At 36.9% G+C, this 21,708-nt stretch overlaps 4 protein-coding genes across 4 annotated transcripts; 3 read left to right on the top strand and 1 right to left on the bottom strand.

The window, feature by feature from the left end:
• Positions 1–936: 936 nt before the first annotated feature.
• Positions 937–6,644, top strand: LOC113298445 (AUGMIN subunit 5-like). Its single transcript, XM_026547195.1, has 10 exons — positions 937–1,845; positions 1,995–2,525; positions 3,101–3,242; positions 3,514–3,690; positions 4,083–4,292; positions 4,752–4,937; positions 5,228–5,387; positions 5,597–5,792; positions 5,925–6,057; positions 6,278–6,644. Exons 1-10 carry the CDS (start codon positions 1,304–1,306, stop codon positions 6,407–6,409), a joined length of 2,409 nt encoding a protein of 802 aa, XP_026402980.1. The 5' UTR covers positions 937–1,303; the 3' UTR covers positions 6,410–6,644.
• Positions 6,645–7,192: 548 nt separating this feature from the next.
• LOC113298444 (probable galacturonosyltransferase 11) lies at positions 7,193–11,559 on the top strand. The gene is made up of 2 exons (XM_026547194.1): positions 7,193–7,853; positions 9,676–11,559. Exons 1-2 carry the CDS (start codon positions 7,704–7,706, stop codon positions 11,125–11,127), a joined length of 1,602 nt encoding a protein of 533 aa, XP_026402979.1. The 5' UTR covers positions 7,193–7,703; the 3' UTR covers positions 11,128–11,559.
• Positions 11,560–12,833: 1,274 nt separating this feature from the next.
• On the top strand, positions 12,834–14,506 carry LOC113298443 (vegetative cell wall protein gp1-like). The gene is made up of 2 exons (XM_026547193.1): positions 12,834–13,281; positions 13,363–14,506. The coding sequence occupies exons 1-2, from the start codon at positions 13,092–13,094 to the stop codon at positions 14,340–14,342; spliced, it is 1,170 nt and encodes a 389-aa protein (XP_026402978.1). The 5' UTR covers positions 12,834–13,091; the 3' UTR covers positions 14,343–14,506.
• An 865-nt stretch (positions 14,507–15,371) lies between these two features.
• LOC113298442 lies at positions 15,372–21,182 on the bottom strand. The gene is made up of 5 exons (XM_026547191.1): positions 21,007–21,182; positions 18,603–20,114; positions 17,459–17,572; positions 17,113–17,262; positions 15,372–15,770 (listed from the first exon to the last, which is right to left on the bottom strand). Exons 2-5 carry the CDS (start codon positions 19,998–20,000, stop codon positions 15,633–15,635), a joined length of 1,800 nt encoding a protein of 599 aa, XP_026402976.1. The 5' UTR covers positions 20,001–20,114; positions 21,007–21,182; the 3' UTR covers positions 15,372–15,632.
• Between the last annotated feature and the right edge of the window lie 526 nt (positions 21,183–21,708).

Genomic DNA, 21,708 nt, shown 5'->3' with positions numbered 1-21,708 from the left:
GGAGTCTCCGCCTGTACGCTCGAGTCTCTGCTTTCCTAAAAAAATAGCAAATCATTTTTCCCCATCAACAAACACCATCAGCAGTTATATATGTTGTGAACATAGTTCCCATAAACTCTTTACAATTCCTGGTATCACAAATCGGAGCAACGAATTTTAAATTGTGTGCTTTATGGGACGGTGGGATATCTAGCATTTCTTGTGACAACAATTTATAACTTTGTGTTGTTTTTTATTTTTGTTTTTGTTTGCATGTTAAATTTTAGTTTATAAAGTGTATTAGTTCTTTAGTCCTTGTCTTCGTAAGTTGTAACTTAAGTTGTAGTAGAAGTTTATTATTATTACTAGTAATCTCCGTTGTTTTTGGTGAATAACACCTGGAAAGACTATTAGTAATATTATTCAGGCCTTTGGCCCAGATAGATTCGACGTAATTGAGCACCTACTCAATTCTTCTTTTTCTTCTTCGTATTATGGGCTCTGGTTGTGGAATTCTCGAATTATCTTCTGCTAGCACCAAAACCTTCAAGGACATAGATTGGAGACTACTTCAAACCACAACCAATGTTAAAAGTTCATTTAGAAGTCATGAGTAAAGCCGAGAACAAAAAAAATAGACAAATATCGTTCGGGCAGTACACCTCACCATATGGATGCAAATGCCTGACTAGCGCCTTCAATAAATTGCATCGAATCCCTATACAACATCTAAGTTCCTATGGATATCAAAAGTACAACTTTTTTGACCTTCCAACATTTGGCTCCAACATTTGTTCTCGATACGACTCCAGTCTGAAGACTGCTATTCACATTATGCTCCAATTTCATGATGAACATAGATCTGTAGCCTCCCAACCTAATTGTTTTCGATGAATTTGGGATATTATATACCCTAGTGTAATAGCACGAAAGGACACATGAGCTATTTTGTTATGGACTGAGCGAACCGATCAATGCACACCTCTCGCAGGTGTAACTTATACGGGGTGTGAGTCGTGTGATATAGAGTACCCATGAAATTTTGAATAATCAAAAAGATCAGCAAAAACTCTGGTTCTATCACCAACTAAAACATTTCTGCCTGCAAATCCCCCCTTCTCTCCCCCTTTCCCACTAATGTCCCGACTCTCAAATAAGTTATAAGTAGGGTTTAGTCTGTTCTGTATGTTTTCTTAAATTTATCATAACTTCAACCATTTATTTCTCTCTGATTCGGATCTGTACAAATCTAGGGTTTTCAATTGGTCATGGTTTTTCAAAGATCATTTGATTTGAACTTCTGAGCTTCAAGTTGAAAAAAAAAATGCAGAGTTCAGGGAACTCAATTGCTCAAGCAGAAGCAATATTAGAATGGCTTCAAAAAGAAATGGGTTACAGACCACAAGGTCCTTACTTGTCATCAAACAAACCAATGTTACCTTCAATCGATTCAATTCGAAAAATTTGTCGTGGAAATATGGTTCCAGTTTGGCATTTCTTGTTGCAAAGAGTTAAATCAGAGAAAACAGTGGAGAAAATTAGGAGAAATATACTTGTTCATGGAAGTAGTGATGGTACAACTGAAGGGTCATCGACATCTACTAGTGAAGATGTGAGAAGAAAAGGAAGGAAACGAGAGAAAGAAAATGTTAAATTAAGATTTGATAGAGAAAGATCAGATGGGTCTTCTTCTTCTTCAGATAGTAGAGAGATTGCTTTAGCAGAAAGAGATTTAGCTGAGAAAGAAGTTGAAAGGTTAAGACAAGTCCTTCAGCGACAGAGAAAAGAACTAAGGGGAAGAATGTTGGAGGTGTCTAGGGAGGAAGCAGAAAGAAAAAGAATGCTTGATGAGAAGTCTAATCACAGGTATGTATTACGGTTACACTGCCCTAAAAACCTCATTTTTTGCACTGTATGATAATTAGTTGCTTGGTTAGTACCATTGCAATTAGGTTGAAGCCTTAACTATATACATGGATCAAATTTTCAACCGGTTTATGTATCTGCATATTCAGACACAGGCAAGTTATGCTGGAGGCTTATGATCAGCAATGCGAGGAAGCCACCAAAATATTTGCCGAGTATCAAAGACGAATTCATCACTATGTTAATCAAGCAAGGAGGTCTACTGGTGGCACATTTGATGTAACTGACGATTTCCACCCAAATAGTGAGAAAGAAGCAGTTTATTCAACTGTTAAGGGCAACAAATCATCTGATGATATCAGTCTTGTTGAGACTGCTAGGGACAGAAATATTAGGATTGCTTGTGAAGCCCTTGCTGAACATATGATTGAAAAAATACGCAATTCCTTTCCTGCTTATGAAGGAGGTGGTATTCATGTGAACTCTCAGTTAGAAGCTGCCAAATTAGGCATTGATTCTGATGGAGAAGTACCTGATGAGGTGAAGGCTGCTGTTTTAAAAGCCCTAAAGAATCCTCCTCAACTTCTTCAGTCAATTACAATGTACACCATGCGGCTGAAAACATTGATTAGTAGAGAGACGGAGAAAATTGATATCAGAGCTGACGCAGAACTCTTGAGGTATTTTTGTACTTCTTTGTTTTTTAATTTCTGTTGTTTAATGAAGGCTATAATAGATGAATTGTGCAAAACTTTGCTGTCCTTGGTTTTGTGAAATATTCAAATTTTAGTATTACCCCCACACATTTGCATTTCAACTGCATATGCCTATGAGAAGGGTTCAGACTTCAAATGTCTTCTTATGTAGAATTTTGACCTTCTTCTTAACATCTACTCCATTCAGCGGAACCTTTTATTTTTTATTTTTTTTTTAAATTAGAGGCTTGTACTTGCTCCATATGCACATTCTCCCGTGACTTGAGTGGAGAATATTTGTCTCTAAAATTGTAATGCATTTGTCTTCATCTTTGGCTCCTGGCTTGCCTAATAATTACTTCCATTCTATGATTGAGGAGTGTTGTATACTGTGAAAGCCCCATTATGCATTCATGCTTTAGGTTCATGATTTTTCTGGTACTTTATCGTGATTTAGGATTTCTAATGTTTTTGAATATTTGATAAGCTTACGCTTGGTATGCAAGCTCCAGGTGAACTGGTTGTTGAATAATTATTATTTTTCTAATTTTCGTCTCTAGATACAAGTATGAGAACAACAGAGTAATGGATGCTTTGTCTTTGGATGCAACATCACAATTACATTCTCAACTATATGACCCTGGGAAGATAGGAGTTGATGTTCCGAGCAAAGGTACTCACAGTCAGCTTCTCGAGAGACAGGTGCTAAATATCTTCCATCCTTCAATTTTTCTTCGTTAGTTACGGTGTGTTTGTTTTTGGTTAGTTATCCAAGTTGTCGATCTTGTGATGCTTACTTCCAGTGACTACTTACCTTTTTTCTCAGTTGAAGCATTATACCCAAATAGTTTTGGACTCTACTTTTAGGGCGTATCTGATGTCAGAGGACTACGAGATATCTAATTGTATTACTTTCATTGATGCAGTTATCTTGTTGCTTTTGATAAATATATACGTCACTTTTTTTTTACAGAAAGCACATGTTCAGCAGTTTGTGGCTACTGAAGATGCTCTAAATAAAGCTTCAGAAGCTCGAAATCTATGCCAAAAGCTTATAAAGCATCTGCATGGGAACTCTGATGTAGATAACCAACACTCAGTTTCTGCTGGCAGCACATCACAGAATGCAGGCAGTCTGAGACAGTTTGAGGTGTGTGCAGTCTTTCCAATGATCCATTAATAGCCACATGGGCGATATTATAGAGTTTCAGATGATTTTCTCACCGGCAATTGTTTAATAAGCATTCTTTTCTGTGAAAGTTGCATTTTGTAAGTGGAGTTTTACTTGTGAAGGCACTTTTCTACATCTTACTTTATGTGCCTAGAAAATATGCATAGATATCTATGAATTTCTATGAACTCTTTAAGTTCTAACTACTCAAGTTTGACATTTACTTTTGTCATTTCCTCTTCATGCTGCTGACTCAATCGAAAATTGCTTTTTACTGCCTGTGTCTGTCAGTTTCTAACATGAGGACGTGGATATTTTTGATGTTAGCATTCAGATCCCTGTTGTAACAATCTTCCCTTTCTGTTGGACAGTTGGAGGTCTGGGCCAAGGAAAGAGAAGCAGCTGGATTAAAAGCGAGTTTGAACACATTGACATCTGAAGTCCAGCGCTTGAATAAACTGTGTACAGAGTGGCAAGAAGCTGAAGAGTCTTTGAGAAAAAAGTGGGAGAAGATTGAAGAGTTTGACGCACGCAGATCAGAGCTAGAATCCATATTTACGTCTCTCATTAAGGCTAACATGGTAGGTTCACTGGCCTTTTAGATTACCCTATCTGTACACTAGTAAGTAGTAACTAATCATGTGACTGCAAAGTTCAATCAAGGTGTAATCTCAACATGGTTCTCTGACTAGCCATGCCACATAATTCATTATATATGTTATGTTTACCGCTGAAAATTTAGTTTTGAATCACTTCCACGACAGATCTAATGGTACGCAAGATTTTAGATACCATCTTTTTTATTCTTGTCATTCAGAGTCCAAGTGTTGCTATAAACTATGGTATTAATAAATACAATGCATTCCATTATTGGCTACATATATATCTACTTATTACATGATACTTGGATAGTCTGTCCACCAATCTCACTGACTAGTTATTGTACTAAATTTGATGTTTAGAATTTTTGGCGTCAAAACTTGGTGGAGCATGCAATTGGTTATAAAGAACTTCTTAATCATAAATCTTTGTGCTTGTAGAACGCTTCTGCATTCTGGCATCAGCAGCCATTAGCTGCACGGGAGTATGCTTCAAGTACCATAATTCCGGCATGTGCAGTCGTCACAGACATATCAAATAATGCAAAGGATCTTATCGAGAAGGAGGTTGCAGCTTTCTATAGAAGTCCTGATAACAGCCTTTACATGCTGCCGTCTACTCCACAGGTAGGTTCAGATTCAGTAATCATTCTTTCCCTGCCTCTTTACTTATCATTTTGCAATAGAAATCCTTAATCATTATCTGTACATGATATTTGTGGCTTTTTAGAGTCAGCTAATAACCCCTCCTTACGTAAAAGAAGAAAAAGAGGTTCATGAGAATGATATATAAAACTGATCTCATTGGATTCTTCAAATTAGACAGATCTTTTATTGGAGTAATCCAATACATGGCTGAAGGGTTTAAAATGCATATCCTTCTAGGCACTGACTGAGTTACTTATCTTCCTAATCAGGGTCTCTTGGATTCCATGGGTGTGAGTGGGTCAACAGGACCCGAAGCAGTTGCAGCTGCAGAAAAAAGTGCCGCTCTATTGACTGCTAGGGCTGGTTCTAGAGATCCATCAGCAATTCCTTCTATATGCCGCGTATCTGCTGCCCTTCAATATAATGCTGGTGAGTTTGCACATTTGTCCACAAGTATGCGTCAGCATCGCTACCGGGAGTCGGTGGCACTTCCATGTGTTTCTTTTTTTGTGGTTCTCAAATCTCTGTCAGTTTGATTTCATCTCATTAAGAAATTTTATGAATTTCTTTATGTGGTTATGGATTTTCTTGGTTCTTTAATTCTCTCATAGATAATGTTTACTGTATATGCTGGTTAGGTCTGGAAGGTTCAGATGCTGGATTAGCATCAGTTTTAGAATCTCTTGAGTTCTGTTTGAAGCTAAGGGGTTCCGAGGCAAGTGTTCTGGAGAACTTATCGAAGGCTATTAACTTGGTCCATTTACGTCGTGATCTTGTTGAAAGTGGTCATTCACTGCTAAACCATGCATTCCGTGCACAACAAGAATGTGATAGGTAAAACTTGGAAGTACTCTCTCCTTTTACGCGAGAGGGCAGAGTTAATTCTCTGAACACTCACATATTTCTTGTGTATTTAACTCGTTGGTTTGGGAAGTGATCTGGTATTAAACTTTTCTATGCCTGCAGGACAACAAGCCATTGTTTGACATTAGCTTCTGAACAAGAAAAGATTGTTGTAGAAAAATGGTTGCCGGAACTTAGAACTGCTGTTTTGGACGCCCAAAAATGCTTGGAAGATTGTAAGAATGTCAGGGGTTTGGTAAGTAACTATGAACAAATGGAACGATTAATCAACATGTTATATGTTATTAATTGGTCGTTGCATTTGAAGCATGCAGCTATTTCCTTTAAAAAGCTTGTCTTTTATGAATTTTCAAACTATGGAATGCAAAATTTTCAATTAAGCCAATTATTCCTGTCCAACTTTAGTTCCAACTGTATCCCATCCTTTATATTTATGATGGATATTGGTTTTGTAGGTTGATGAATGGTGGGAGCAACCTGCTGCAACAGTTGTTGACTGGGTAAAGGTTGATGGCCAAAATGTGGCTGCCTGGCTCAACCATGTTAAACAGCTGCAAATGGCATTTTATGACAAGCAGCTTCTTTGAGTGAAATTTTCGTTCCTGTGTATTATTTGTAACATAGTGCAGCATTTGTAGTTCTTGGGTTGTCGAGGTGGTTTTGATTTATATCTCAGAGTTGATTAATAAGCTGTCAGTTCATGTAGGGAATGCTTCAAAAAAAAAAAGAAAAAAAAAAGTTCATGTAGGGAGAAAAAAAAGGGTCATGCGTTTGTGTACATTTTGATTCATGTAATTTCAATTCATATGATTTTTGTGTGTACGGTTTGAAATCCAAATTGGGGTCTCCCAATGACTTAGCCCCAGCGCTAATGAGAAAGCAAATTCATTTTCCAGCTCTCTTGTCAGTTCTGTTATCCTTTTCCTTCAAATTTTTTTAATTCGTCAAAAAGAATTTTGTGCCAGATCCCTTGGTTGGTTATAATCGGCTAAGTTATGATTATAAACCTAGCTAGTTGTGAATGTGATCGACTAGGTTATGATTGATTTAGACCGTGTTCTTCATTTTCAAAGAACACCTCGTTAGCTGGTTTGGTTTCGCGTAAATGTAACTTGGCTGCATGGATGCTCTAAGGTGCACATCATTCTCCATTTAATTCCAAAATCCTGGGATACTTCTCCCTGGGACTCAAGATTGGAATCTAAATCAATGCCCATTGTCATACATTGTTTCCTTCGGACAAAGTATTCCTTTTGTTGTTTCCTTCGGACAAAGTATTCCTTTTGTTGTTTCCTTCGGACAAAGTATTCCTTTTGTTGCTAGTGGCTACCCCTTGAGCCATTTCTTGTTTCCATCAAAATGACCAAAGTCTTGCCGTGAGAAGATGCACCCTAGTCAAGTCAAGTGTGGCCAAAAAGTACATGCGCTGGTATCTGTAAACCAGAGAGCACCATTCACAAATCACAATTCTCTCCTTCCAGTCTACACCCTGAAATTAATAAGCAGAGATTTTCACACTTTTTTTGTTCCACCACACTGTCATCACCGCACAGAGATTTTCACACTTAAAATCGCTAAATCTTCACTCTCTCGTACAAATCCGTAGATTTTCTATTGCTATTCATTTCTCACAGTAAATTCTCGATTTCTTCTTCTTCTTCTTCTTCTTCACTTCTATATACATCTCAAGATACACAAATACTTACTTGGCTTCTAGTTACAACCCTTGAATTTGATTTTAAGTTGGTTAGATATATCATATGATAAGCTGAGAGGAATTAGAGAAGATCGATCTAACTCTTTTGATTTTGAATCTAAAAAAAAACTTGTCTAAATCGCTGATTTGGGGTTTCGAATTGTGGAGAGTTTAATCTGTTAAAGATGCGGCGACGGGCTGCCGAGTACCGGCGCCCGGTAAGAAGGAGGTTTTCATATTGGATCTGGGGACTTCTTGGATTATTCTCTATTGCAGCTTTAGTTATGTTTGTTATTCATCATAATCATGAAGATCGGATTGAACCACCAAAAAATGTAAGTTTATTTTATTTTATTATGATCTTAGTTTTCGATATTTCGTCAGGATTGAGCATAGAATACATTTTTGGTAAATCTAAGCGAAATGTGTTAGTATTTAGACTTTAAAATAGACGAAATGTCCGAGGAAATGATTTGATTATTATTGAAATTGGAGTTTAATGGAAATTACTCAGTTGTGGACACTGAAATTTAGCGGCAGGAATAGGTTTCTCGAGACATTGAAACTGAACTCAAGTACTAGAACACATCTGAGTATGTTGAAAGTATAATCTATCTGTTATTTAGGGATCCTGTAAACCCTTAACAGTGATCAATAATAAGATCAATAGTGCCATTTTAAAAATGAGCGTTGTTTTGGGCATTACCGCATTAGCCTTTTCTCTCATGCTTGAACCAGTCTTTCCAAGTGAACATAATTAAGCACATATGTTGGTAGATAGGGGGAGGTCATGTATACTTTACATAAAGTCTTGGAATGGGTTAGAATGTGGCAAGCGTTTTAAGTTTTTTTTTTTTCTCTGACAACAAATACCAAAGAGAAAACTCTCCTAAACTAACTAATACCATATAAGGATTGATAGATTTTTTAATGATGAAGTGTTCATAAAGATCTAGTAACGTATTAATTACTTTGTTCATAGGGGTATGTGTGTCGGGCAAATGATGCTGGAGCACATTAAAATTTCCTTTCTACTTAGGATCATTACTAGTTTCTATTCTATAGAAGGATGTTTAGATCTGGAATAAGTATCTTGATTCTTTTCCTAGTGGTTCTATTCTACAAAACGATAAAATTGAGGTCCAGGGAAGAAACCAAGATATGCTTTTACTATCATCTGATTACTTTCTTTAGAAACATAAACCTAACATTTGAAAGACCCTCTAACAACTACTTACATTAGAAAAGAAAATCCTGGACACAGAAACAGAAAACCAAAACACGGTTCTATAGAAACTGGTAAACAAAACTAATTAGAAAAGAAATGTGAGATTCTCCTGCATCAGCAAAGGAGGGTACATAGTTGTTACAGCTAACGATGTTTGTAGGGAAAAAGAAAGTATGTGGGTTCCAAAATTTGGGGCATTTACACGGTATTTAGATGTTACTGTCATATCCCACTCGTGGTCATCACCTACCCAATGTTCTCATGTTAGGCGTTGTAGTTTGTTAATTGTTGATTTCATTTGGAGTACGTTATCAAGCCCCCATTGCACGTTTTGTGCACTCTTGTGTTCTAAAAATCTACTTTGTCTTACGTCCTCCTCTTCGAAATTGTTTTTCTCACGATACCTTGTGGGGAAGTGCAACTCTGGTTTGCCTTACGTCCAGCAACTGTCCACCTTCCTTGTGTTTCTTTCAGATGCATGTGTTGTTAATGTTGTTTTTTAGTTTGTTACACCTTTGCATTTTATGTCTCCTTTGTTTCTGTACATGTTTTTTATGATTAAATGCTCTTGTTACTAAGTGAGCTAAGCATTCCTATCTTAAAACCATATTTGGTCCTGTTGAATTTTGTAAAATTAATACACGGGTTGGTGGAAAATAGTTAATTTGGGATCCCGTCTTTATTTTCTTCCCTATAGAGCTGTCGTGTTATTCAGGAATTCAGTCTTATTAATGAACTTTCCACATGCTTGAATCTTTTAGTTTCATCTGATATCTCTTGCAGAGCTTAGTGTTGTTCAAAGGTTTAGTTCAGTGTCATTCTAAATTAATACTTGATTGTTGTTAGAAAATCAGTAAGCTCAAATATGAACTTTCCTGATGTTTCTTTTGTTGACTTGATTAGTGATGCCTCTTTGCTTTTTTCTTCAGACAAGCATTGTGAGAGAACAGTTTCCCCGTGAAGGTTTAAACTTTACTGAAGAAATATTAAGTGTGACTTCGTTTGCAAGGCAGTTGAGCGATCAAATGACTCTGGCCAAGGCTTATGTTATTATTGCAAAAGAACACAACAATCTTCAGCTTGCTTGGGATCTCAGCTCCAAAATCAGAAATTGTCAACTATTACTTTCGAAAGCTGCCATGAGAGAGCAACCCATCACACTTGATGAAGCAAAGCCTCTTGTTAAAGGCCTATCATCACTGATCTATAAAGCACAAGATGCCCATTATGATATTGCAACCACGATTATGACGATGAAGTCTCACATTCAAGCCATTGAAGAACGTGCAAATGCTGCAACAGTTCAAAGTACAGCTTTTGGGCAGTTGGCTGCAGAAATGCTACCCAAGAATCTTCATTGCATGAATATCAAGCTCACAGCTGATTGGCATGGGAACCCTGTCTTAAGGGAAATTGCTGGAGAAAAGAAAAACTCCCCTCGGGTCGTGGATAATAATCTCTATCACTTCTGTATTTTCTCAGATAATTTCCTTGCAACTTCAGCTGTCGTGAACTCCACTGTTTCCAACGCAGACCATCCAAAGCAACTTGTTTTCCATATCATCACAGATGGAATCAGTTATGGATCGATGCAAACATGGTTTATTGAGAACGATTTCAAGGGTGCCGCTATCGAAATCCAGAACATAGAGGAGTTTTCTTGGTTGAATGTCTCCTACTCCCCTGTGGTGAAACAGCTCCTTAATCAAGAGGTTCGTGCCTACTATTTTGGTTCGTCTGAGGATCCAAAAAGTGATGCAAAGTTTCGAAATCCGAAATACCTCTCTTTGCTGAACCATTTGCGGTTTTATATCCCTGAGATATACCCATCGCTCGAGAAGGTGGTCTTCCTAGATGATGATATCATTGTTCAGAAGGATCTGACTCCTCTTTTCTCTTTGGATTTACATGGAAACGTGAATGGTGCAGTGGAAACTTGTCTCGAGGCATTCCATCGGTACTATAAATATCTCAACTTTTCCAACCCAGTTATCAGCTCAAAATTTGACCCACAGGCCTGTGGATGGGCATTTGGAATGAATGTCTTTGATTTGATCGCATGGAAAAAAGCGAATGTCACCCAGCGGTATCACTACTGGCAGGAGCAGAATAATGATCGAAATCTTTGGAAGCTTGGTACCCTTCCTCCAGGTCTTCTGACATTTTATGGATTGACAGAGCCACTTGATAGGAGATGGCATGTGTTAGGGTTAGGTTTCGATACGAATATTGATAACCGCCTAATTGAAAGCGCAGCAGTCATTCATTATAATGGGAACATGAAGCCATGGCTGAAGCTGGCTATTGGCAGGTATAAGCCTCTGTGGGAACGGTACGTAAATCATACCCACCCATACGTTCAAAATTGTGTTACAAGCTAAAACTGCACATACTATACCTTCAGGGTTTATCGTGATGCAATTGGTCTTGCCCAAAATGCCAAATTCTCAGTCATACAGAAGCAAAGAAAAAGGCAAAAGTGGATTCTTTTGGTCTGGTTGTATATGCCTGTCCTTTACTTCATTGCTTTAAACGGGTCATCAATTATTTTTCTTCTTATATACATCAGAAAGACAGGAATTTGTATTAGGCCTTTAGGTTTTGGGGGGAAATTCAATTTTGGCTGAAGGGGTTTCCCAATTTTCCCTTTCAGGAAGGTGTAGAATTCTTTATTTATAGCAAATTTTGAAATAAACTCCCCATGTTCTGATTCATTACGGCATGAATGTTTTATTTATTTTGGGTATAAGAACGTATTTGTAAACCAGATTTATTTATCAGTTAATCAATTTCATCATAGATAATTTATTTAACCATCTTTCTTCCTTACAAGATTCATTTCTGTTTCTTAACTACATTGAAGTCTGGGTTTATTCGCTTTTTGAAGTCTATTGATATGAAACTAAGGCCAAGGCTCATGAGTTCCTCCATATCTAGTGAAAGGTTTCTAGTCTGTTAATTTCACTGTAATTTTTTGCTAGCCGGAAGTTGCATCTTAATTTGAAATCATAGATCGACACTTTGTTGCAGCCAAGGGGTCATTAAAAAGGGTTCAACATGCCCATATTAACCAATGTAACCATCTTTCTTATTACCTCACAATCACATCACCAGGAATGTAACCAATGTTTCTATGTAATCATTTGACTCTTTGTTTAAGAAATCTAAAAGAGGAGACAAAAGAACATTGGATCACTGTGGCCATCAAATTCTGTGGATCATCAGCTAGATTCTCGAAGTTAACTGATTGGCATAACTCTCATGAATTTGTCAAGTTTCGACACAGACATACAGTTTCTTTGACTTGTTAAAGAGAAAGACAAAACAAAAATCTATCTCTGGATCACGGATCAACAGACAACCCTTCTCAATTCCGAAAAAGAACAACTCTGAATTCATAGACCATGTGATATGATATCCTTGAGCACCCGTGAGTAGATGAACACTTTTATATACCACTGATGCATTACTACTACATCGAACATCCAACAACTTTACAAAAATGTTGTTATTAATATACTCTTTCTCCACACCATCTAACATTCTGACCTCTCATTCATCGAAACGAATGCTACCTACTATGTAATAATGGATGTTGTTATCTTGTTGTATCCAGAATACATGTCAGGGATGGGTAAAAAATATCAACTCTTTATATCAGAAATAATAATAAAATACATTCTTTCCGTTTCTGCAAAATGTTGCTATCGCTTTTTCATTTTAGGCTAATTAAACAAGTTAAAACTTAGCTTGTGCGTGCATATTCGAGACCAAAAGATTATTTAGGTTAGCAATAGCAAGGTTGTTCATCATAAGAGAAATTAAGAGGGACTAGGAATGTATTTTGTCAAGCCTGCTGATTACTAGGCTGTCAAAATTTATTGTTACCCAACATCTCTCGTGAACCAAATTGGACCTCTACTGTCCTAACCACAAATTTATGATTGCCCACACCATACCGGTAAAAAGATATTTTTCTTAACTGGCAAAATATGAAAATTCACACACAGTGCGATTTAGATCAATGCGACAGAAGAATATCGATCTATCTATCTTATCTGCAGTTGATTTCATTTCCGTGTTAGTTGTTAGGTTGTGAAGGAAACAAGCCCCACAACACATTCACTGTTTATTGGTTACAGTTGAAATTTCCATGAATAAACATTAAGAAGTATGATGCTTTTACTTGGAACAACAAAGAAAGTGGTAAAGACAGCTTCTCAAGAAGGAAAAAGATTGAAACCAATTCATTATAAATATGACTGCTTGCAGAGCCAAACAAGCTCACTAAATAGGTGTTCCTTTCATTCGAAAATCCTTCAAGGCTCGGATAATTTTAGAGAATATGGGCACTGTCAGTTTTAGAATGTTATGGTTTTTCATATCAATTTTAGGATTTATAATCATCTTCAATCATGGTTCGGAAGCTAATCCTGACACAGACGATCATCCTTCTGCAGTTGTCATCGGAACAGTTTATTGTGATGCATGCTTTCAACAAGATTTTTCAAGAACTAGTAGTCACTTCATATCAGGTCAGTTTAGACTAATATTTTTTGTACCAAGTGAATTTGAATTCTTGTTCTAATAATCCAACAAACTTGTTGTTTTTTCAGGTGCTACTGTTGCTGTGGAGTGTGGTAGAGATGAAAGCAGTTCTAAAGCTAGTTTCTACAAGCAAGTGAAAACAAACAAACATGGAAAGTTCAAAGTTCATCTACCATTGTCAGTTGGTAAACATGTTAAGAAAATCAAGGAATGCACAGTGAAGTTGATAAGTAGTAGTGAACCATTTTGTGCAGTTGCTTCTTCAGCTACTTCATCATCACTCCATCTCAAGTCAAGAAAACAAGGAACTCATATTTTCTCAGCTGGTTTTTTCACCTTTAAACCTTTAAAAGAACCAGAGCTCTGTAACCAGAAACCAAGCACTGCAACTTCTAAAGAGTTTGATTTCATCAAACATTTCTCCTTTACTCCAAGTATTCCAACATTTTCACCCATAACACAAAATCCAATCTTGCCACCCATAGCTCAAAACCCAACTCTACCTGATATTCTGCAACCACTCCTTCCTCCTACCGTGCCCATGGTAATGCAGCCTCTGCAACCACTCCTTCCTACCCCACCAATTACTGAAAAGACTATCTCGAAAATTTCAGGGAATTTGGCACAAAACTCTATTAGGCAGACGAAAGTAAAGAAATCTAGGAAGAGAAGAAGGATGTCATCGGGTTCTAAACCAACTATAACTGAGGAGAAAACCTTCTTTCCAACCCCACAAATACCACCAATATTACCATCACCACAGCCTACTTTTGGTGGAATTCCTCTACCACCAAATCCATTACAACCAGCACCACTTCTGCCTAACCCATTACAGCCACCATCTGGCGGTCTTCCACCTCTCCTTCCCACGCCACCATCTGGTGGTCTTCTTCCCACACCAATCATTCCCCTGCTAACTCCGCCGCCACCACCACCAGTTTTTCGATTCCCTTTCCCACTCCCACCTTTCCCTACGCTCCCATTCCCACCTTCACCTGGATTCCCCGGGATTCCACCAGCTTTCCATCCCAAGCAAACCTCTCCATGATAGACACCCTGTCTAATGCCTCCGAGGCAGAAATATAACTACGATGTACTAAATTCGTTCGGTTTGTCTTCTTCAGCATGTTCTTTAGCAGTTATTATAGGTGTAAAAGTGGAACCTTCTCTTTACTGTAATAAATCTATGCAACTCTATTTCTATTTTATTTATTTTTTAAGCAAAAAGGTTATATGTATATCGAAGAAAAAAAACCTCGGAAAAAACTAAGAGTTAGCACCAAGAGCTCTAACACATTAATAGTTGTTTCCCAATTAGAAACCCTTTAATCTTCCAGCATTCTCACTTCCCCAGCTGTCCTCAGTCTGCCCCCATAAACCAACTCTACTCTTTAGCCCTCTCCATAAGCACCAGATTATAGCATACTGAACCAACAGCCAAATTCTTTTGCACCTTCTGTTCAGCCCTGCCATCGTCCGTTCTTCAAGTTCTATGCAACCTTAACTGCAAATGAGAATGTATGACCAAATAGAAATATCCCTCATGGCTACTTTTAAGTAAGAATGACTGCTTGATAGTGATTAAAGGCTAACTAAAATTCCTAATTAAATCCTCTTATAAAATTTACAAGTCTAATGTCTATGGCAACTGCACTAGTTCACCTGTTAGGATTTTCAGCTTTACACCAAACTGCAAATGAGAATGTATGACCAAATAGAAATATCCCTCATGGCTACTTTTAAGTAAGAATGACTGCTTGATAGTGATTAAAGGCTAACTAAAATTCCTAATTAAATCCTCTTACAAAATTTACAAGTCTAATGTCTATGGCAACTGCACTAGTTCACCTGTTAGGATTTTCAGCTTTCCACCAATTTAAAGAAAGACTCAGAGTTGTGCAAATGAAAATGAACAGATAATAGAATAAATTTCATAAACAGTTTTCATTCTTTTGGATGGAGCTGCAGTTTTCCCTTAGCCATGCAGCAAAACATGCCTGTGCTTTCAAAGTAACATCTGTCAACTATACCCAATTATAGGTTACACGTCAGATCTTTAAACCATTAAGACGCAGCAAAAAGAATCAAAAGAATACTAATTTCTTTACCAAGAAAGTCTGGTATAGTGTTATATATATATATATATATACAAGAATCCTACTGTTTGAACTGAAACCTGATAAGCTAAGTAGCAAGAACCTAACATGACTCAGCACCTGGGAAATCAAAAAATAAATCAGAACCAGGCAGTTGTGACCATCTCTAATTATAGCACCTTCTTATAATAAACGCATAAACAGAACTCATAACTCAAAACAGTGTCACAATATCCATTATGTCAAATTGGTAATAGTTTCTCCTTCAAGCGCGAAATAAGCTTGAATTTCTCCTCTGCTTCAACCTGTTCACGGATGTTATTTCTTGATGCTCGATCAGGATGGAACTTTAGTAAGGCTTGTTTATAAGCTGTGTGTACCTAAATAAATAATCACCAATTGTATTAAGAAATGTAACCAGTATAGAAAGGGTGACAACTAAAAACATGGGGTTAACACACAAGTCAAAATAGACCTGAAATTACCACTCCACATCATACTGTATGCATAATGTACACTTTGTTCGAGTGTGCTTACCTGAATACTCACTTCTCATTGGATGCAGTCCAATAAAATTTCAACCAATAAAAACTTAAAAAAATTTAAGATTTCAAACTAATAAGAATATAATGACACCCATTAATATTTCTTAATAAGTCTTAAATCATACACACTCTTGTTTAATTACCATAATATTTTAAGCCCATTCTAAAATACTGTGATAATTTACCCACCTAACAAAGAACATCAAAACCAATTCTCATATGGTATACGGTAAATATATTCTGTGCATTAATCCATGGTAAGTATATTCTATGCATTAATCCTTCTTTTCTCTCACTACAGTGAGAATACATGATTATGAACAAAAGAGCTCCTAGATTCCGCATTATTTGAGTACCTGAGAATAATAAGAGCAACTAATACATTCGGATATATCCTCTTCAACAGAACCTGAAGTCTACATTCAACACAAAAACTAAGTTTTCAAAAAGAAACGTTCATCTGCCAGACTGAACCATGATTATATACAATTAGTTTGGCATCTGACACACAAGTTTTACGGACTGATTAGTAATAACATTAACTAGGAAACATGATTAATGCTAATGTTTAATGAATGCTTAGATTCATAAATAATTAAGCTAGATGTGTCTTTCAATATTAACTATTTATATTTCATATCACCAATACTCCTTGCTGATATTGTCTGGGTAAATTATTCATGCATCATCATTTTGTATCTGGCATGATAAGACTCTTCAATAACAGATTATAGATTTTTATTCAATTCACATCATATAGATTTGAATAGAGGAGTATTAGTTAGCCATGGTTATGATCTTTCTTTGGTATCACGCAATACAAAGCAGTACCATTCTTTTCTTCCTATATTCAAGAAACTGGCCCAAGAATTCCTATAACACTATAATGAATGATGTTTGGATACTGTTATCAAATTGAGCAAAGCATTATCACTGTTGCGGTTTCATAAGAATGGTGCAAGATCCCTATATATAGTGTAAGGCATGCAATGCCCAAGGATGTAAGGTCGTAGAGAAGCCACTTGCATAATATTCTAAATTTTTAATGTCCAAGCTAAATGTTTGACATTTGAACTTAACATTTGATGCGGTTCGTCTAATCACGTCATTTGCCTAAAAATAGGTAAACTTAACAAGCCAATACAATGTAAGTGAATAAGAAAGACATGCAACTCACCTCACGCGGCATGGGATGGGGCCCCCCTCGCACATTGATCCCCAAGTAACGCAGTAGAGAAGCCATATCATAATATAACTTTTCTACTTTGTCGAGCTCTTTCCTTACTTTTGCACGAATCTCTTCTTTCAAGTTCCGAGTTTCAACGTCCTGATTTATTTGATCACATAAAAGAAACAAAATAAAGGTAAGTGATAGAATGAAGGCTATAATAATAAGATTGTATGTCCAGCAAGATAGAGGAAGAAGAAACATGGGTAGGAAAATATTGAACAAACGGCTAAATAAAGAGATTGTAAAAAACTGGTCCTGTATAAAGGGAATAGATGAAAAGAGAAACATTGACCTTCTTTTGTGTTTGCCGCATTTCTTCCAAGCGTTGCTTCTGCCTTTTCTCCATGTCTAACAAACGCGCAGTCTCAGCCCTTCTTCTCTTCTTTAAACGCTGTGCTTCTTCAGCCTGCCAATATGAAAGCATTAAAAGGATCCTCAAAATTTAGGTAGTAAACTCACTATCTCCCATTTAACTAGCTACATAATATATATTTGTGGTCACTAAAGATTGCAGTAGAAGGTCCGGCAAGACATGCAAAAGAAAACTGGGTAAAAATAGGTTCTGAGTAGTGTCCTACATATTCTCAATGTAATTCCACCAGTCAGGGAAATGTAATTCCACCAGTCAGGGAATAGTGTATGCAAAGATACTCATAAACACCGTGTCAATGTCAGGTTTACTAGCGAATTAGTAATGAAAGAGCTTAGTAAAGCTGTACAGCTCAGTAGTTCACAGCTACATCAAAAGGCGATTTCGACAATCTAATGGTTTCACCTATTGCTAGAGCAAGTAAGCAGTATTAATTAGCAAAAGAAACATCTTTCTTTTCCAAGAATTTACCATTGCGTAAACCATAAAGTAGAATTATGGGTCTTTCCAGATAAGGTGTCATGGTCAACCCAATATCTATTCTAAACTCTCATTAAGTAGAAGCACAGAACACTAGAAATGGCAACCTAAGAATGATAAATGGAATTTCCAAGAGACTACGCAGGAAAGGATTTTTAAATTTTGTAAGATATAATTATCACCAAAATTGACATCAAGTATATCTTGCAATGGTATATACACATTTCTTTCCTCGGGTGTTCCAGCGATGAGTATCCTTTTAAAATATAAGAAAAAACACTCAAGCATATAACTGCTTAGGAAGGAAAGAGTCGGATGTTTGACAACTTTGAAATTATCTATTTTAGTTCCAATGTATGCAAGTGCTCTAACAGCATGTTGGCACACATGATAGAACTCCAAATGCATAAAATTGTGAACAGTTTCTGTTGTACCTTTTCTTGTTCAATCTCTAGTAAACATCATTAAGAGACTAAACTACTACTTCACAACCAAAAAGACGAAGAAAACAATTTTGGGAAATAAACCACACGGCTTAATGAGATTAAAAGGAATTCAACGAAGAACATTTGTGTGTGCGGCAAACCTGATTTTGTAACTCGCGCTGCCTAGACGCCCATTCGTCTTCCATTGCACGCTTGTACTCGGCAGTTTCCTTGTATTTTTCCCTTCCGTCAATTAAATCATTCTGGATATCATGTGCAGTCTCCGCCTCTAGATCATTGCACAACAATGGATTGGCTGGTGATGATTTTTCTTCAAAAAATGTTTCACTTATGTGCGATGTTTGAGCATTGCAAAAATCAGTTTTCCCAGGAACTGACTTCTCTTTCTCCATTGAACAGGCTATACCATTATTAGATCTGTCGCAAGGAGTTTCTTGAAAATACCCAACATCTTCATCCCGAGTCTTGTATTTATCATAATTACACTCCGCTGCATCTGATTTTCTACTGTTGCTACCACATGCCTCTGTATCCTGTAACTCAGTCTTCTCCTGGGAAACTTTTTCTTTACCCAGGAAACAAGCTTTCCCAAAATCAAAATCATCAAACGCTTTTCCCTTTTCCATGGAACAAGTCACGCCAGTGCTGGCTCTGTCATATGACGTCGAAAGCCCTTCATCTTTGTCTACAGGGTAATTGTCATGATTAACATGTGAATCATCCATATTTCTCTTTTTGCTCACAAAGTCCTCCTCATTCGGCAATTCAAACTCGTCGTCTTTATTGCCCGTTTCATATATTGAATCCATGACAATGTCATTATCAATAAGCCCATCACCATTTCCATTGTTTGTACGATAAAAATGCTCAGTCGTCTTTGGAACGGCAGCATTTTCTGAATTATCAGCGAATGACCCAGAGGCACAGGCCTGATCCTTAAAATTAGACTGATCATTTACGACATGATCAAACATTTTTTTCTTCGAAGCAGCCCTTTCCCACTGCTCACGTATTTTTCCTGAAGAACCTTCCATAACCTCAACGTCAGAACTATCACTTTCAGAGGAACTACTATCAGAGTCAGTGTATAAGCCATAACAATTAGATTGTCTAGGCTTCGACTTAAATACATTCGGATGGGATGGACTTTCATGGGCAAATCCATGATGACCACTGTTTGATTCTTCAGAAAGTGATTGGTCAGAAGCATTACCAGATACATTTCTTTGGCCAGCATGTCTCAGTACATCATCACTATTTACAAGTTCGTCAACATCATCATCATCGTCAATGCTAATAATGACACTACACGGTGACTTCTTTCTTTCAACTGATACCCTAGAACTTTGAAATATCTTCTTAGAACATTCTGGCTCATCGACGATGATAAAGTCATGTTCCTCACTACTATCAACATCGATTATGACCGCATTATTAACTTTTTCTTTCCCTCTACACTTTCCTAAAACTCTCCTGCCAAACTGAGTACGTGTTTGAGATTGTCCCCTGGACATTCTTTTGAACTCCCTTGTTCCCATGAAAGGAACTCCAAATCTACTGTGTCCAATTACGGAGGAAGCCACGATATGCTACTTGACAATAACTATTAGGAGTTGCACCTTAATCAACTGAACCAGTGCTACATAAGGACCCTGCCAAGAAACAAAATAGCCTTAGATGATAAAACAACTAAAAGTGAGAAAGTTAAACATGACAAATAACCATCTAATCAAACCACAATTCATACACTAGAAATAAGCCAGAAAATGGGAAATTTGAAGCTATCAAGCCAACAGGAACTTGTTCACGCATATTATCATACCTAATACCAACACTCCTAGATCAAGACTAGTTTCACAAGTCTAACCCACACAATGATTAATTCACAGTCACTAGTCTGATCAAGAAGGAAGATAACTCTAATTATACATTCCAACACAACTTTAGCAACTGAACAGGACGGCAGGTCCTTTATGAGTGTCAGACCCTAAAATTGAACATCAATATACAAGTATAAAGAGTACGAGTTTGTCGACCATCAACGAGTTCCATTTGCTAATTAGAGCACCCTTATAGTTTATAAATTAGGTAACTTCTATCATTGGAGTATATTAGCTCATCGACATCACTGGGTATAATTAATGGTTCACTTAGTATATTAGTTCATGACCTTTGCATCCTCATGGGCGGCTCAAAAATCTCAAGCACATGACTAGTGCACCTAACATACGGGCATAGCTTCCACTAACAGATTAATGGTTTAAAAAAGAAATTTTAAACACCCAGAACCAGAACACATGGAAAACCCCTAAAAACAAAAACAAAACTTTTCATTTAATAGACCGATAATCTCAAATATTTCATACACAGGAAAGGAACAAAACCCTAACAAGAACTAGATCACCTAAATAAGAAACTTTTCAGGAATTTTCAGGGATTTAGGTCAAACGGAAGCAAATTAACTGTGCTATTTCAAGACCTAAAAAAAAAAAAGAAATAAAACAAAACAAAACAAAACAAAAAATTACAAGATAACAAGCCCACCTTTTTCTGAAACCACGCACCCTTGATTCTCTTTGGTAATAAAGCGAGCACTAAATTCAAGAAGAAGATGAAGAAGAAAGACCTCGAAGCACCGGGACGATGAAAGATTTACAGGGATCAGTCGTGGGAGAGTTCGAGAGATTTTAATGTATTTAGGTTTTTTCCCGTTAGTCCTGAGGGAGTTTGAGGGAGTCTCTTTAAATCTCCGTTAGTCGTGGGGAGTTTAGGGGAGTCTCCTAAACTCGTCTCCTAAACTCTCTAGAAAACACTTGTTAGTCGCTGGGGAGTTTAAAAAAAGCTCTTGAACTCCCTGTTAGTCATAAAACCCTACAATACTAGGGAGTTGGTTGCTTTGGGGAGTTCGAAGGAGTTTTTAGTGTATTTTGGTCTCACAACAAATCTCTCAAAATAGTAGAGATTTGGGAAGGAGTTTGGTGCGTAGAAAACCATAGGAGAAAAAAGAGGAAACGTTTTTTTTCCAGGTATGTTTTTTTTCTTCTTTGATCTCCATGATTGTTTATAATAGTTTGATTTGTTTACTATTTTGATTGTTTTTCATATCTTTAATCTCCATGATTGTTTATTTTGATTGTGTATATAGTTTTTTTTTATGGGTACTCTCTCTCTCTGTCAAAACCCTAATTTGTGGTTCAAAAGATCTTGGTAAGAAATTGCATGATTTGATTATAATGATATCTTTAA

This window comes from Papaver somniferum, chromosome 7 (assembly GCF_003573695.1).
Source record: "Papaver somniferum cultivar HN1 chromosome 7, ASM357369v1, whole genome shotgun sequence".
NCBI classification, from domain to species: domain Eukaryota; kingdom Viridiplantae; phylum Streptophyta; class Magnoliopsida; order Ranunculales; family Papaveraceae; genus Papaver; species Papaver somniferum.
Note: the sequence above shows the minus strand (reverse complement) of the source record. Positions and strands in the feature narration are given on the sequence as shown.

Coding starts and splice junctions, on each gene's coding strand:
- LOC113298445 (XM_026547195.1), top strand. CDS start 1,304: ATGCAGAGTTCAGGGAACTCAATTGCTCAAGCAGAAGCAATATTAGAA. Junction 3,243..3,513: donor GTCAGCTTCTCGAGAGACAG/GTGCTAAATATC, acceptor TTTTTTTTACAG/AAAGCACATGTTCAGCAGTT. Junction 5,793..5,924: donor GCACAACAAGAATGTGATAG/GTAAAACTTGGA, acceptor CTATGCCTGCAG/GACAACAAGCCATTGTTTGA.
- LOC113298444 (XM_026547194.1), top strand. CDS start 7,704: ATGCGGCGACGGGCTGCCGAGTACCGGCGCCCGGTAAGAAGGAGGTTT. Junction 7,854..9,675: donor GGATTGAACCACCAAAAAAT/GTAAGTTTATTT, acceptor TTTTTTCTTCAG/ACAAGCATTGTGAGAGAACA.
- LOC113298443 (XM_026547193.1), top strand. CDS start 13,092: ATGGGCACTGTCAGTTTTAGAATGTTATGGTTTTTCATATCAATTTTA. Junction 13,282..13,362: donor TAGTAGTCACTTCATATCAG/GTCAGTTTAGAC, acceptor TTGTTTTTTCAG/GTGCTACTGTTGCTGTGGAG.
- LOC113298442 (XM_026547191.1), bottom strand. CDS start 20,000: ATGGGAACAAGGGAGTTCAAAAGAATGTCCAGGGGACAATCTCAAACA. Junction 17,573..18,602: donor AGCGCGAGTTACAAAATCAG/GTTTGCCGCACA, acceptor TCATATTGGCAG/GCTGAAGAAGCACAGCGTTT. Junction 17,263..17,458: donor TGCGGCAAACACAAAAGAAG/GTCAATGTTTCT, acceptor CAAATAAATCAG/GACGTTGAAACTCGGAACTT.